At 37.4% G+C, this 18,213-nt stretch overlaps 1 protein-coding gene across 6 annotated transcripts in view; it reads left to right on the plus strand.

Moving 5' to 3' along the window:
- Window positions 1–18,213, plus strand: part of clec16a (C-type lectin domain containing 16A) — a 241,706-nt gene that overhangs the window by 138,207 nt on the left and 85,286 nt on the right. For all 6 annotated transcript variants that reach the window (XM_059979201.1, XM_059979202.1, XM_059979199.1 and 3 more), the window contains one exon: window positions 17,138–17,182. In XM_059979201.1, the coding sequence (XP_059835184.1) occupies window positions 17,138–17,182 (45 nt within the window). The remainder of the gene's footprint in view (window positions 1–17,137; window positions 17,183–18,213) is intronic.

Consider the following 18,213-nt stretch of genomic DNA (forward strand, 5'->3'; position numbering starts at 1 on the left):
CCTGAATTTTTTAAACGTTTATTTACTTCCCTTCCTAATCTAAATGAATATATGTTGATAATGGGTGGAGATTTCAATTGTTGTTTGAATCCTTCGATGGATAGATCTAAACCTATCTGAATTCTTCCGAATAGATCAGCCTTACTTATTAATTCTTTTATGGTTGATTCGGGAATTACTGAAATATGGCGGTTTTTGAACCCTAAAGATAAAGAATTTTCATTTTTTTCACATGTATATCACAGTTATTCTAGAATTGATTATTTCCTTATTGATCATCATTTATTAATGGATGTTACTGATTGTAAATATGATTCTATTACTATTTCGGATCATGCACCTTTGAAGTTATCTATCAAGATTTTGGACTTTTCCAATAATACTAGATCTTGGAGACTTAACGCTACTTTGCTTCAAGACCCAGAATTTATCACCTACATAAAACAGCAAATTGACTTGTTTTTCTCAACAAACTATACTGAAGAGATTGACAGAGGAATACTTTGGGACTCTTTTAAGGCTTTTATCCATGGACAAATTATCTCATATTCCGTTGGTAAAAGAAAACAAAGATATTTAGATATTGCTTTATTAGTGGATAAAATTAAAGAAATTGATAAGATTTATTCCGTGACTCCTACCAAAGAACTTTATAAGAAGAGAGTTGAGCTTCAAATGGAGCATAGCTTATTATTATCTTCTTCAATTGAGAATCAATTAATTAGGACCAGGGCTCAATTTTATATCCATAGTGATCGAACTGGTAAACTGTTAGCTAATCAATTAAAAGCTATTTCGACTAAGTGACAAATTATTAAAATTCATAAACAAGACGGTAATCTAACTACTGATCATAAAGAAATCAATAACACTTTTCAAGATTTTTATAAATCTTTATATCAATCAGAATTTGATGGCGATCTGTCCATGATGGATAATTTTTTTAACAATTTGAATATTCCCAAACTGACAGATGAAGATCGTAGCTTGTTTGATGCTTCTATCTCTATGGCCGAAATAGGAGAGGCTATCTCGTTAATGAATTCAGGGAAAGCTCCTGGTCCTGATGGTTATATTATAGAATTTTTTAAAACTTTTTCTTCTTCGCTTTCCTCTTGGTTATGTGAAATTTTTAATGGTGCATTTGCTAAGAAGAGATTACCTCAATCTTTTTATGAAGCTACTATCTCTCTAATTCTTAAAAAAGATAAGGATCCTACTTTATGTGCATCTTATCGCCCTATATCACTATTAAATGTAGACTCTAAGATTCTTACGAAAATTTTAGCCATTAAGTTAGAAAAGGTACTATCACAGATTATTTCAGAAGACCAAACTGGTTTTATTAGGAATCGGTATTCCTTTTTTAATGTTAGAAAATTGATTAATATAATTTATACTTCATCACCCATAATTCCAGAAAGTGTTATTTCATTAGATGCTGAAAAAGCTTTTGATAGAGTTGAATGGACATACTTATTTAACGCTTTGAGATATTTTAATTTTAGTCCTAATTTTATATCATGGATCAAACTAATATATTATAAACCTGTTGCTTCTGTTCTTACAAATAATTACAGATCCTCTTTTTTTCAATTATCTCGTGGTACAAGACAAGGTTGTCCCTTAAGTCCTTTATTATTTAATATCGCATTAGAACCTTTAGCTATTGCTATTCGTGAATCTCCTAATATTTTTGGTATTAACCGTAATGAGAAATTATACAAGTTATCACTTTATGCTGATGACTTGTTGTTATATATTTCTGATCCTGACAGGTCTATTCCCGCTATTTTATCCTTGTTGGCTCAATTTGGTAGTTTTTCTGGTTATAAACTAAACTTGGATAAGAGTGATTTATTCCCTTTAAACGTGCAAACTTTATTGAATGATAGGATACCATTTAAAGTTGTTACTGATAACTTTATCTATTTAGGTATAAAAATTACCAAGAAATTTAAAGATTTAATTAGACTGAACTTTTTACCTATGCTCCATCAAATTCAACAACTTACTACAAGATGGTCTCCCCTATCCTTATCATTAGTTGGTCGGATTAATGCTATTAAAATGATGATTTTACCGAAATTTTTATATTTATTTCAAGCTTTACCAATTTTTATTCCTAAATCTTTTTTTGATAACATTGATTCAAAAATTTCCTCATTTGTGTGGCAAAATAAAAACCCCCAGGTTAAGTAAAAGGCAATTACAAAAATCTAAAAAAGACGGTGGTTTAGCTTTACCTAACTTTAGATTTTACTATTGGGTGAATATTATTCGTAACCTAATATATTGGAAATTAGATTTGGATTCACCATTGTGCCCACAGTGGGTAAATTTAGAATGCAATGAGGTACAGGGATATTCTCTATTCTCCGTTCTTGGTTCTTCTCTTCCTACTGATTTAGTTAAATTCAATAAACAGATATCTAATCCTGTTGTCAAACATACATTATGAATTTGGTTTCAATTTCGTAAGTTTTTCACTCTGAAAAACTTTGTTCTTGATAGCCCTATCTTACTTAATTTTTTTTTCAAACCTTCTTTGACAGATCAAGCTTTTAGCATATGGAAAAGGAAAGGTATAAAATGTTTTCGTGATCTTTTTTTTTGAAGGTAGTTTGATGTCTTTCGACCAACTTTCCAACAAATTTAAGTTACCTAAATCTAATTTTTTTAGATATTTACAAATCAGAAATTTTCTACATGAAGTTCTACCATCTTTCCCCAATTCAACTTCAATGGATTTCTCAGATTTGATTTTTACCTTAAATCCTTGTCAGAAGGGATTAGTGGCTTTTATTTATAATACGATTATGAAGATACAACCAGAAATATCAGGTAGAATTAAACAAGAATGGGAAAAAGAACTTCAATATAATATATCAACAGAAAAATGGGAAAAAATTTTACAAATGGTTAATTCTTCTTCTATATGTGCTAAACATGCTTTAATACAATTTAAAATTGTACATAGAGCTCATATGTCTAAAGATAAGCTCGCTCGATTCTATTCTCATATTAACCCTCAATGTGACAGGTGTCATTCAGATGTGGCTTCATTGACCCATATGTTTTGGTCATGTCCCACTTTACATAACTATTGGAAAGACATATTTGCTACCATTTCCTCAATTTGGAATATCGACTTACAACCTCATTTTATTACTGCAATTTTTGGTATAACAAATGAGGATGGTAATCAGTTTTCCCCTTCAATTAGACGAATGATTGCTTTTGTAACATTAATGGCCAGAAGATCTATATTACAAAATTGGAAAGAAGTAAATCCTCCTACCACGTTCCAGTGGTTCTCTCAAACTATTTCTTCTCTGAGCTTGGAAAAAATTAGAAGCACTATTTTTGACTCATCAATTAAATTTGAAGAAACTTGGGGACCGTTCATTCGACATTTTCATATGAATTAATTTGACCTCTTCCAGACCTTCTCTCTGCTTATTCTTGTTCAGGTATGGAGTTCCGGAGTTTTTGACACTATCATATACATATAAACTGTTATTATTGCCCATGTTAGTTTAGTTTAGTGCTTTTTTTCAATATATATTTTTTCTTGTATTTTTAATTTTTTTTCTTCTTTTGATGATTATTTTTATTTTTTTCATAGATAATTATTATAGACTTGATTGATTAATATACTATTTTTTTTGTTGATATTTAATAGGATATTGTTATCTTATTATTAATGTAATCTCAAGTCTATTGCACTTATAACCTATTCATTATTATGTTATGTTTTCTTTATATATGAAATTCAATAAAAAGATTGAAAAAGAAAAGACTATAAAAAAAACAAAATCAGCGCAGAGACCTAGTGGAGATAATGGACTGCCTTATCACATTGCTTTCGACAATCGCATTCTCCAGATCTAAATTTTCATTGTAACATTCAAGATGATTGCTGATGCCTTCAAAGTCTTTGTAGTTCCTTATTTGTTGAAGTAATGAGATCATTTCCTTTTCACTCCCAGCCACTTCCGGCATCTCCAAGCCTGAATGCTTGAAATTGCAGTGAACAAAACAATTCTGAATTGTATTACTGCTTATTTCTCACCATCTGTCTGTAACAAAAATCACTGCTTTTGAACACAAACACATGCAACTGACATTATTTAAAAAGTATTCCATCTAGGCATGGTGTAGTGTCCAATAACTGCACAAGTGCACGCAACTGATGCTAGTTAGAGACTGTTCAGTAACGGTCTCTTGTCCAAGTTAAGTGGTATAGTGTCCCAAGTAAATTAAGGGAATCTCTGCTATTTTCTTGATTAGTTTTTGTTCTTTAAGAGTTATCCCATATAAGTGGCTGCCCCTATTAACCGATGGCCCAATGAATCGGAATCCACTGTGTTTAAATCTTAGCTGGCCATAGTTGAAGTGCTTGGTGTTGGCTGAAAGGTGGTGAATGATGCTACCTTTTATTCAAGAAGAGAAAGAAGGATGAAGTTCAAATTAAATTTAAACACTGGGCCAGATGGTCTGAAAAGGCAGGCCATTGGGACCGGAGGCCAAAGTCAGGGCTGGTTCTGTTCTGCAATGTTTTATTCTGCTCTCCTCGGCTCCAGGGCTGAGGCTTTGAGACAGCTGTGGCTACTCTGGGCTTAGTGTCTTCAAGCTTCGCAGTGATTTGCCCTGCTGTGTGGTGAACTGGGACTGAAGCTATTGGCCTGCTCCAGCTGCTCTGGGTTTCAGTTTTATGGACTTAATTTTGTTCTGAATGCTGATGCTTGCTTTATTGTTTGCAAAGTTTGTTCCCTCTCTCTGCACATTGGATGTTCCTTTTTTAAAAATTGGGTCCTTTTAGGTGTCTTGTTTTGTGGTCACTTGTAAGAAGGTGAATCTCAAGGTGGTATAACTTATACATAGTTTGAGAAAAAAACGTATATTGAACTTAAAATATTTTATCAGAGTTAGATTCTTTTTCTTGCGAGCCTACTCAATAAATCTAATAACCATAATAGAATCAATGAAAGACCACAGCAACAGGGCAGACAACCAGCGTGCAAAGGAGAACAAAAATAACAACAATAAATAAGCAATGAATAATGAAAACATGAGATGAAGAGTCTTTGAAAGTGAGTCCAAAGATTGTAAGAACATTTCAGTAATGGGGCAAGTAACGCTGAATGAAGTTGTCCCCTTTGGTTCAAAAGCTTATGGTTGAGGGGTAGTGACTGTTCCTGGACCTAGTGGTGGGGGTCCCTGATGATGGATACTGCTTTCAGTTTAGAGCACTCTGTGTAGATGTGCTCAATGGTGGGAAGAGCTTTACCCATGATAGACTGGACCATATCTGCTACTTTTTGCAGGAATTTCCATTCAAGAGCTTTGGTGTTTGTTATAGGTTATTATAGATGCATTAGTTCAAAGCCAGTGGTAAGATAAAAACATCTCTGAGGGAAGGATTTAATCCATACATTGAAAGGCATGGAGTAATTGGAGATTATGAGCAGGTATTTGTTGGGGGAGGTCTAGTCTGACTAACTCAATTGTGATTTTGAAGGGGTAAATCTTATTTATATATTTAAAATATATTATGAATGTAGCTAAGAATTAAGACTGCAACCACCCATTGGATGAAAGAAAAGTTTCCTCGGCTCACCTCTAAACCTCTTGCTCTTCACTTTGAATCTACGCCCTCTACTCATAGGCAGTTCTGCCCTGCGGAAAGCTTGCTTACTAACTACCCTATCTACATGTCAGTATTTTGTTTCAAGATCAGGTCACCCCTTAGGCTCTTCTACTCTAGCAAAAACAAACCTAGCCCAACCCAGCCTATCCATTCCCTCCTTGAACAAGATATAACTTGACTAAGACTTCTGACCAAAATTATGTGAATCCTTTGTAGTTTCAAGCAGCTGCACTGAACTCCTTGGTTGTTTAACTTGTATGGGCAGCTGTTGTTTTTGCTCTTTCCTTGAAATTAGTTTGCATTTTGTCGTAAGACACAATGGAGCCTTTATATTTGAACATTACAGACAAATTAATTTTTAGAATTTAGAGCGGGTGTTCCCAACCAGGGGCCAATGGACCCCTCAAGTTAATGGTGGGAGTCAATGGCATAAAAAAGGTTGGGAACCTCTGAGTTAGAGAAATCTTTTAATTTGTAATTAAGGCTTTAGTGCCAAAAGACTTCTAAAATTGGGCAAGATTGTGATTTATTGCCCATGGAAAATGAACATAGCCCTTATGTATGTATTTATTATTATTATTTTCTTTTTTGTGTTTGTACAATCCGTTGTCTCTTGTGCATTGGTTGTTTGTCCATATTAATTGTGTACAGTTTTTCTTTGATTCTATTGTGTTTCTTTGTATTTACTGTGAATGCCCAAGAGAAAATGCATCGCCAGGTAGCGTATGGTGATATGTATATGCATACCTCGATAATAAATTTACTTTGAACTTTATTGAAACTGTTGAGGTGCAATATATTGAAAAAACTTGCCAGACCACCATAGGGTTTATTGGTGTCAATCACATCGCAGGAGGTTGGATTAAAATGTCAGTCTTATACATGAAGGACAGATTTCCTTCATGAATAGCTTGGATTCTGGCACAGTTCTTAGTGTCATTTTATCTCCTGTTGTTTTAATTTGAAAGATTTTGTAATGGATTATTTGACCAAATATTTGTATTTAATGCTGTTCATAATTTTTGGAGAATTATGAGGTAATGTAAATTTAATATAAGCAGTGCATTTGCGAGATTATAAATAAGTTATAGCACCATATCAGAGCCCAAAAATTTGAGCCTGCCCATTAACTCCTCCTTGGGAAAGGGTACTGCACAATGATACTTCTAAATGGGTATCCAGACATTCTAACTGCCAAATTGAGATCCTTAATACTGGATTGTTATTGTTAAAACTTCACAATCTTACTTCAGTATGGCATTGCACCTTATCGTCTACCTGCATTGCAATTCCTCTGTAATTTTAACACTTTATTCTACAATCTGTAATTGTTTTACCTTGTACTACCTCAATGTGCTATGTTTTGAATTGATCAGTATGATCCCCCACAGTCTCCTTCAGCACAGATGCAGCACCTGTGCTTAAACCCTGCTAAACTGTTCACAACACCACTGAAGTTGGTCGAACCAAAGGTGGTGACAAATTGGCATATAGGATTGAAAATCTGGCTGAGCACTGCCACAATCATAACCTCTCACTCAATGTCAGCAAGACCAAGGAGCTGATTATTGACTTCAGGAGGAGGGAACCAGAAATCCATGAGTGAACCCTCATCAGGGGATGAGAGGCGGAGAAGGTCTGTAACTGATGTTATCATTTCAGAGGATTTGTTCTGGGTCCAGCATGTAAATGGCATTACTACCAGGTTCAGGAACAGTTATTATCCCTCAGCCATCAGGCTCTTGAACCAGGTGGAATAACTTCTCTCACCCCATCACTGAACTGTTCCCACAATCTATGGACTTACTTCCAAGGACTCTTCATCTCAGTGGTTCAGTGGTTCCATCTAATATCAGAGGATATATGGAGTATAAAGCATGAAATTCTTGCTCTTTGCGGACATCCATGAACAGAAGAAAACCCCAAAGAATGAATGACAAACATTTTAGAGTCCCAAAGCTCTCCCATCCCCTCCCATGCAAAGCATCAACCGCTGCCCCCACTTATTCCAGCAGGAAGCATCCGTGCCCACCACCCACCAAGCAAGCAATAGCAAAACCTCCAAAAAGACAGTGGTCTGCAGCTCAACAAAATACTAGTCCATAACCCAGCACGTTGATATCCCACAGGACTCTCTCTTACTAACAGGAGACAGGGGTGTCACCCTTTGCACAGTGAGAGTGAGACCAACAGATCGCTGTTTTAATGTTACAACCTGAAGCGGCACTTATTCAGGCTCACCTGACCCAAGAGCCAGCAGTCGCTTCTCTCCCTCCCCCCCCCCCCCCCCCGTGAAGGAAAGGGAGAGAGAGAGACGGAGTGCAGAGGCCTCTGACAACTGCACCTGATGTTTTCGAAATTTATTGCTTATTTATTTATTATTATTTTTTTTTCTTTTTAAAATTTTCTTTTTGTGTTTGCACAGTACATTGTCTTTTTGACCACTGGTTGTTTGTCCATCCTGTTGGATACAGTCTTTCGTTGATTCTATAGTGTTTCATCTATTTACTATGAATGCCTATAAGAAAATTAATTTCAGGGTTGTATTTTATTTTGAATTTTGAACTTTAATTGGAACATTTCCATTCTAAATCGTATTGCAACCACTTTAGTTTTGGCTGTGAGTCAATCTTTTTAGAACATCTAAGCTCTGCTGTGTTTTGGGAATAATAAATAGTGTCATCCAATTACTTCCAGACTTAAACTAATAAAAGTAAAGACTAAAATTATTTTTCTTTTTATCAAGAATTCAAATTCAACTCATCTCTCTTCCAGCAAAAGATAGGTGAGCTTTGAAGTCCAAACAAACTCACAAGTGGCCTCTTCCCTGCTGCTGGCCAGATCTCTGAATCGATCACATCTTTAACATCCCCTTCCTGACGGTGCTTCCACATTCTTGCTCTCTTAATTCTGCCTCTTCTGCTGCTGTTACTTTTTAAATTTCATTTCAAGATTCAAGTATATTTATTATCAAAGAATGTATAAATTATACAGCCTTGTGATTTGCTTGCTCATAGGTAGCCTCAAAGCGGGAAATATGAAAGAACCCAATTAAAGAAAAAAATAAGACCAATACTTGATGCGCAAGAGAAAGAAAAAAAACAAATCATGCAAACAATTGAAGTGAACAAAAACATTCGAAACCAATATTGTGTCCTCAGATCTGAACCCTGGAACAACCTGGAGTAGACCCAAAGCCTCACTTTTCAGTTCATTATAATAGCGGAGCACTGCAGCCAGGGCTTCACTTTGCATTCCTATACTTGGCACCATATGCGCTCATTGCTGTATTTATTGTTGCCATGGCTTTAATCTGTAGGCTTTATATGAACAAAGACTATCATTACACCCTGTTGTCCTTGACAGTAAAACCTAGTTGAATCTGTAGGTTTATTTGGAAAAGCCACACTGTGAAAGCAGTGCAATGAAATTTGTATGCCACGAATAATTGAATTTCAAATTCAATATTCTGAATTGATAGGCTTCAGTTTTTTTTGCATTTGTACAGTTGCTCATTCCAGTGGATGAATTATGCTGGAAAATAGTAGCATATTAACAGCATTCACTGTTTAATAAATGCAAATAAGCCAGTTCAATTCAGTCTATTTTACAAAAAAAAGACTTGAGTGGACAATCTCAAGAAGTTGCTTGTCATTTTGTTCCACTCCACCACTTGCTTAATATATCATACAGCCTTTTAACATCTATTATCTGTGAACTTGTCGCAGGAAGTTAGAACCAACATTTGCAAAATACCCATCTTGATAAAGATGTGATGATTATTCATGCAGAACTGTTCACTCTGAAAGATGGGGGAAAATATCTTTCAAATGGTGCAATATAGTCTGGGCCAGCGAGATCCACGCCCATTGTGGATGGCTTTTCATACTTAATGTAATGCATGAAGTTTTTCCTTCGTAAAGTCATTATCAGGGATGGGGGAGGAGTTAGGTTCCTAGAAAACGGCCCATATTACAATTTTGTCCGTACTATGAAGTCCTACAAGAAATGAGTGCTAAAAGAGGTTGGTTTGTTTTTTTTTCTTTTTCACATCAATTTTGCAAGAGTGATTTTTTTCAGTGTCCCTGATGCTTTTATGGCATTCTCTTCAGGCAAAGTTCTGTAACCTGAACTGCCAATAAGTGCGGGTTGCCTGTATAAAAACTGCGAAACAGCAATTAATTCATAGATTGCTTATCTAGGTGTATTTTGTTTTGTTCTGCGATGACATATCCTGAATTAAGATACATTGCAAGGTTTGCATTATTTTTGAATTTTACATTCAAATAAAATTTTGAACATTTAACAATTACTATCTGAAGAAATGAAATGTAATATAATTAAGGTTTGTCAGAAATACAGTTTTCGACAACTTTTTTGAAGGTGTAAAACTGAGGCAGAATAGAAGAGGGCCAAAGAGATGTGCAACAGAAGGTTTTGTCCCACCAAAGATCAAAACTGACCAAAATGGAAAGCTTGAGTCACAGGTCCAAAGAAAGGTCCTCAACCCAGTCAAGCTCTCATGGTTTTAAAGACTTCTGGTCTCTTCTCAGCTTCACTGTGCAATGACCTTTTAACATGTCACTGAGTGTGTAGGCCATTGCACATCAGTTTGCAAATCCAGATGATCTACACAGGTATTGATTGAACAATAGTAAGAGTACTAAATCCTGTGGAACACTTTTCACACTGTGAGCCATTACTTTTGTTTTTTGTCCAGCAGGTGTACTGTCAGTAAATGAAATCTGAATTACTGTGAAATATTTTATTTAACATTGACTATGGTTTGGCTTGCGCACAAACGTGTATATGCATTTCTGACTGCTTTGTTTGCTATCTGACACAGCTTTCCTTTGAAGAGGGAAATTGAAATTTCAGTTAAAATGCAAATATGATACTAATTTGCCAACATCTAATGAGAAATCAATTTTTCAACAGTCTTCCATTGAAAATAATTGGCAAGAGTTAATGATCATAGTTTATTATGATTTTCTCTTTTACTATTTTTGGTTTGAAAACCCCATGCCTTGTTCTTAATATTTGCCTAGAAATTAAACAGTGTATGCACTTATTATTCACAATTTAACTGCAAATTGGTATTCCCCTGAATCCCCCCTCCCACCCCACAATACTGAATTGTAGTAAATGACCCTTTCTTTGTCAGTCCGGAAATTCGAAGTTGTAGTTTAGACCATAATAAGACCATAAACCTTAAGATATAGGAGCAGAATTAGGCCATTTGGCTTATCGAGTCTGCTCTGCCATTTCATCATGGCTGATCCCTTTTTCCATTCCTCAGCCCCACTCCCTGGCTTTCTCCCATAATATTTCATGATATGTCCAGTCAAGAACTTTTTGACCTTTGCCTTAAATACACCCAATGACCTGGCCTCCGTAGGTGCCTGTAGTGATAAATTCCACAAATTCACCACTCTCTGGCTAAAGAACTCGCTCCACATCTCTGTTTTAAATGGATGCCCTTCTATCCTGAGGCTGTGTCCTCTTGTCCTAGACTCCCCCACCATGAGAAACGACCTTTCCACATCTACTCTGTCTAGGCCTTTTATCATTTGAATGGTTTCAGTTCAGTCCCCCCCCCCCCCCCACCCATCCTTCTAAATTCCAGTGAGTACAGACCCAGAGCCATCTAGCGGTCCTCATATGATAACTCTTTCATTCCTGGAATCATCCTTGTGAACCTCTCTGAAGCCTCTCCAATAGCTAACACATTTTTTCTTAGTTGAGGAGCCCAAAACTGTTCACAGTACTCAAGGTGAGGTCTCACCAGTGCCTGATAAAGCCTCAGCATCATATCCCTGCTCTTGTATTCTAGACCTCTTGAAATGAATGCTAACATTGCATTTGCTTCCTCACCACCAACTCTACCTGCAAGTTAACCTTCAGGGTGTTCTGCATAAGAACCCAAGTCCCTTTGCATCTCAGATTTTTGGATTTTTCTCCCCGTTTAAAAAAAAATAGTCTGCACATTTATTTCTTCTACCAAAGTGCATGACCGTTCATTTTCCAACACTTTATTTAATTTGCCACTTTCTAGCCCATTCTACTAATCTGGCTTTCTTCAGTCTTCCTGTTTCCTCAGCTCTACCTGCCCCTCTACCAATCTTCATATTATCTGCAAGCTTGGTAACAAAGCCATTTATTCCATCATCTAAATCATTGATACAGAGCATGAAAATAAGTGGTCCCAACACCAACCCTTGTGTGAGTCACTGGCAGCCAACCAGAAAAGAATCCTTTTATTCCCGCTCACTGCCTCCTATGAATCAGCGAATGATCTAACCGTGCCCGTAACTTTCTTTTAATGCCATGGGCTCTTAACTTGGTAAACAGCCTCATGTGTGGCTCCTTGTCAAAGGCCTTCTAAGACTCCAAATATACAACAGCCATTGCATCCCTTTTATCTATCCTACTTGTAATCTCGTCAAAGAATTCCAACAGGTTTGTCAGGTAAGATTTTCCCTTAAGGAAGTTATGCTGACTTTGTCCTAACTTGTCCTGTGTCACCAAGTATTTCATAAACTCATCCTTAACAATTGACTCCAACATTTTCCCAACCACTGAGATCAGGCTAACTGGTCTACAATTTTCTTTCTGCTGCCTTCCTCCTTTCTTAAAGAGTGGCATTTTCCAGTCCTCTGGCACCATGTCAGAGTCCAATGGTTTTTGAAATATCATTACTAAAGCCTCCACAATCTCTACTGCTACCCTTTATAGAACCCTAGGGTGCAGTTCATCTGGTCCGGGTGACCTATGTACCCTTCAGTCTTGCAGCTTTTTGAGCACCTTCTCCCTCGTAATAGTAACTGCAGTCACTTCTATATGTGTGTGCTATGGACAACAAAGGTGCCCTACAGAGATTTTTGTCACTTCATTAACTATGTGGGAAGTACTGCATGAATGAAGGATGGCTAATATTGTGCCTTAATTTCAGAAGGACAGCAGGAATAAGCCAAGGAACTACAGGCTACTGAGCCTTAAAATAGTGATTGGAAAACTATTGGTAGGAATTCAGAGAGACAATTTATTTCCATTTGGAAAAGCAGGAGACTGCTCATGGAAAGTCACTATTTGTGCATGGCAAGTCATATACCTGCTGAAGGGTTTCGGCCCAAAACATTGACTGTGCTTTTTTCCATACGAGAGGTGATTGATAAGTTAGTGGCCTAAGGTAGAAGAAGTCAATTTTAGAAAACCTAGCACATTTATTTTTCCTACAGTTACACACTTAGTCCAGCGGTCGTGGAGCATACAGATCCCTTCTTTGCAGAAGTCGGCATCTTGGACCTCCAGAAGTGGTCCACAGCAGGGGTGATTGATAAGTTCGTGGCCTAAGGTAGGAGATGAGTGATTAACTTCAAACTTCCTGCATTTTCACTCAGAGTTGAACTGCACGTGCATGTAATGAGAGCTGTATAACTCATCTCCTTCTACCTTAGGCCACAAACTTATCAATCACCCCTGCTGTGGATCACTTCTACAAAGAAGGGATCCGTATGCTTCACGACCGCTGGACTGTGTGTATGTGTAGGAGGGGACTATGTTGAAAAATAAATGTGCTAGGTTTTCTAAAATTGACTCCTACCTTAGACCACAAACTTATCAATCACCCCTCGTAGACACTGCCTGGCCTGCTGAGTTCCTCCAGCATTTTGTGTGTGTTATTATGAGTTTGAGTTGTTTTGAAAAGATGACCAAGGGGGTTGATTGAAGACAGCAGTAAATGCCTGCATAGCAAGATCTTTGACAGGTCTCACATAGTAGGACAGACTAAAAACTAGAACACGTGAGATGGCCAGTTGAATACAAAATTAGCTTGGTGGTAGGAGTCAGAGCATAGTGGACAATTATTTTTCAGATTGGAGGCCTGTGGTGTTCCTCACTGATGCTATTTGTCATGTCTATTCATGATTTGGATGAGATTGTAAGGAGTAAGTTTGCTGGCGACATTAACATTAGTGTTATAATAGACAATGAAAATTGTCTCAGATTACAATAGGATATTGATGGTGAACACAAATTATTAGCTGAAATATAAGAGAAAACTGGTGCCTTTTAGAATGTTAAACCGCAGTGAATGATGAGGTCCTGGGCATTGTTGAACAGAACGACCTTGAGGTACAACTACATAGTTCACTGACGGTAACAACACAGACAATAGTGGAAAAACTCCTATGGGATGCTTGCCTTCATTGGCCAAAGCATTGGGATGTCATTTTACATGTCACAGTGCATAACACCAGTGCACTGCAAGGCTGTGATCCTAGCCCCCAGCTGTACTCTCTAAGCATAGCTCCAATGCCATATTTAAGTTTGCTAATAACACCACTGTCATTGGCCTAATCAAAGATGGTGATGACTCAGCGTATCAGAGTGGCATTAAAAATTTGGCTGACTGGTGCCACAACCGGAACCCCTTGCTCAATGTCAGCAAGACCAAGGAGTTGTTTACTGACTTTAAGAGGAAGAAACCAGAGGACCATGAGCCAGTCCTTATCAAGAGATCAGAGGTGCAGAGGGTCAACAACTTCAAGTTGCCCGGTGCTCTCATTTTAGAGTATCTGTCCTGGGCCTAGCATGTAAGTGCAATTACAAAGAGAGCATGGCAGTGCCTCAACTTCCTTAGAAGTTAGTGAAGACTCGGCATGACATCTAAAACTTCAACAAACTTCTATAATATGTAGTGGAGAGTATATTGACTGATTGCATCACGGCCTGGCGAGAGAACACTAATGTCCTTGAACGGAAAGTTCTACAAGTAGTGAATATGGCTCAGTCCTTCGTGTGTAAAGACTTCTCCATCATTGAGCACATCTACAAGGAGCACTGTCACAAGAAAGCAGCATCAATTATCAATCCACGTTCTCTTCTTGCTGCTGCTACCAGGGAAAGGTACAGGAGCCTCAGTACCCAAACCACCAAGTTCAGGAACAGTTATTACTCTTCAATTAGCAGGCTGTTGAACCAGAGTGGATAACTTCACTCAGCTTCAGTTGCCCCGTCACCCAAATGTTCCCACAACCTATGGACTTAACTTTCAAGGACTCTTCATCTCATGTTTCTCAATACTTAATCCTTTTTTATTTATTATTATTGCTTTTCTCTTTCCTATTTGTACATTTTGTTGTATTTTGCACTTTGGTCTATCTTGTTGGGTATGGCCTTTCATTGATTCTACTATGTTTCTTGGATTTACTGTGTATGCCCATAAAAAAATAAATCTCAGGGTTGTATATGGTGACATGTATGTACTTTAATAAATTCACTTTGACCATGTTTACCAAACATTGATTGGACCACGTTGGAATATTGTGTTCATTTTTGGTTGCTAAAGTACATGAAAGATAGAATTAAGCTAGAGAGGGTACAGAAACAGTTTTTAAAATTTATTCATTTACAGGATGTGGGCATAGCTAGCTAAGCCAGCATTTGTTGCCCATCCCTAGTTACCCTTGAGAAGGTGGTGATGAGCTGGCTTCTTGAATCGCTGCAGTCCCTGAGGTGTAGATACACCCACAGTGCTGTTAGAGAGAGAACTCCGTGATTTTGACCCAGCGATAAGGAACGGCGATATGTTTCCAAGTCGGGATGGTGAGTGACTTGTAGGGGGCTTTCCAAGTGTTGGTGTTCCCAGGTGTCTGCTGTTCTTGTCCTTCTAGATGGTGGTGAACATGGGTCTGGAAGGCGCTGCCTTAGGAACTCTGGTGTGTTGTTGCAGTGCGTCTTGTGAATTTTTTGCAGCAGTGTGTACTATTTACAAGGATATTGTCTGGATTGAGAAACTTAAGTTGTGAAGTGAGATTAGATAAATGGGGTCTGTTTTCTTTCGAGCAGAAAAAACTGAGAAAGAGGTTATTGCATCCCTGCACTGTACTTTCTTTGTAACTGTAACACTTTACAGTCTGTTATTACTTTCCCTTACGCTTCCTCGAAGTACTGTTGTAATGAATTGATTGTGTTATCTATAGAAGCTTGTCAAAGTTTTAGATAATGCATTGAATTACACAAATTTCTAAGAAAGTAGAGGAGCTGCCATGCCTTCTTTGTATGGCACTTGCGTGTTGATCCCCGGACAAATCCTCTGATATAACACCAAGGAATTTAAAGTTTCTCACCCTCTCCAATTCCAGTCCCCTAATGAGGACTGGCTCTTGGACCTCCAGTTTCTTTCATGATAGACACAAATGAAATTATGATATAATAAGTGAGTTGTGTTTACTGCAATGAGACTCTCTAAGAACAAAAGCTAATTCTCTAATGTGAGAGGGAGAATGCTTCAAAGGTAATAAGGTAGTCTTACTTGAAGATTTATATTTTGGTAACCTGATGTCAGTTTAACATTTGTGGGAATTTCAAGAAAATTGGAAACAAGTTAACTTAATTCATCTGAATTGAGTTTCGGCATGTTTAAGAAGAAATGGAGTTGACATAACTTGGCAAAGATACAAAAATAATAATGTTTTAGGTGGCATAGAAAATAAAATAAATGGAATGTGTGACGTGTGTATTAATAGGTGAAGACAAAAAAACTGAATGGCACATATGGGTTGGTTCATTTATGGAGAAAAAGTTAGATAAACAAAGTGCATGGTTCCATGGGTTAAGCTTTTTTGCAAAGCAATTTTAAAAAAATCAGACACACACACACACACACACACACACAATCAGTGCTGGAGGAACTCAGCAAGTCAGGCAGCACCAGTGGAAGGGAATAAACTGTTAATGTCTCAGGTTGGAACCCTTCAGCACTGAAAAGGAAACTGGGCAGAAACCAGAGTCAGGTCATAGGTGAGACCTTCCTACTATCATTTTCTATTTCCCATTCTGGTTACATCTCACCCCTTCACTTCTCACCAGCCCATCTCCCCGTGGTTTCCCCTCCTCCTCCCCTTTCTGCCATGGTCCACTCTCTTCTTCTATTAGATTCCTTCTTCAGCACCTATCTCTCCCCCAGTTTCTTACTTCATTCCTCCCCACCCCGCCCAACACACCCACCTTCCCACTTTCCTATTCTGACTCCTGCTGCCTTCCTTTCCAGTCTGAATCAAGGGTCCTGACCCCAAAATATTGACTATTTCACTCCATAGATGCTGCCTGGCTTGCTGAGTTCCTCCAACATTTTTTGTATGTTGCTCAAGAATTCCAGCATCTACAGAATCTCTTGTGTTTAATAAATAATGAACATTGACTTCTTGCATGGAGGAAAGCATCTATGTACCGAAGTTCCTCAGTCTACAATAACAACCTTTTTAACCACTTGTGACACTGAATTTGTTGGCTGAGCCCATGCTTGAGAACTATCCATAGTGCCACTTTGATTGCTGTGCTCTTACAGATACCCTGATATGAAGCTGCAATTAATAATAACAAAAAGAATCCGGCATTATTTTTATCATTGTTGAGCTATCAGTGCATACTATGTTTCATTCCTGCTGTTTCTCCAATATTTTTCTTTCTGTTCTCCAGGGTGCAAGGGAAGAAAGTGTCCACTTACTGCGGCGTTTCTATAAGGTAAGGAATAGCATGACATACCATGTTTCATGCTTTTTTAGCATACTGGGTTTAAAGTAATATATTCAGATCCTAAAGAATGTTTCCATAAAAGTAATTTTTTTAAGGTTAAGGTGTAAACAATATACTGTCAAAACAGATGCTGCCCTACCTGCTGATTTATCTAGCTTGTTTGTATGTACTGTCAACGTTTACTTGCAATAGGCAGGAAGTAGTCTTTTTTTCATAATGGTGTTTACTTTTAAAATTTAAGACAATGCAGAATGAGACAAATGAAAATCCTGTTTGGGAAAAGAGTAGAACTCTTGTGTAACAGCATCTCTGGAAATTACTTAATCAAAATAACATGGAAGTTGAAGGTCTACATATGGCCAGCAGGATAATACACATGAACAAAGCTGGCCTGTTTTTATTCTGCCACTATCCAGAGCTACTGTGGCCCTCCTGATTTGTTTCTTTCTCCCACTATCCTTACTCTTGCTCTATGACGGTTTATGGCTATAATTGGTTAACTACCATTGGAAAATCTCCAGTTTCTACATTTGTCCATCTTTCACCTGAGTTCTGACGAATGGCCGTTGATCAAAAACATTGATTCAGTTTCATGCTCCTTGACTGCTGCCTATTTTGCTGAGTTCTTCAATCATCTTGAGATTTTGCTTCACATCATCTTTGTTTTAATCTTCCTTGTTAATCTCTTTGTCAATAAGTCACTTCTCCCATCCACCACTTTTTTTTTTGTTCTTAGCCTATGCATTAATGTTCTGGCTCTGTTTACACTTAAAACCTCTATTTCTGGTATCTTCCAGTTCTGATGTTAGGTCATTGACCTGAAACCCCTTCTCCTTGACTGATTTTCTGTGTGCTTTGAATATTTTCCTTTACAGTAATGTTCTAAAATGCAGTTTCTATGCCATGCAAAGGTTATTTGTTTTTTTTTTCACTTTCTTATACAAACATTTTAACTGCTTTCTGTTTGGGAAATTTCATATTCATTTTTCTAGTTTATTTTTTTAGTTGGTTGGAGTCAT

Source organism: Hypanus sabinus, chromosome 9, assembly GCF_030144855.1.
Source record: "Hypanus sabinus isolate sHypSab1 chromosome 9, sHypSab1.hap1, whole genome shotgun sequence".
NCBI lineage: Eukaryota > Metazoa > Chordata > Chondrichthyes > Myliobatiformes > Dasyatidae > Hypanus > Hypanus sabinus.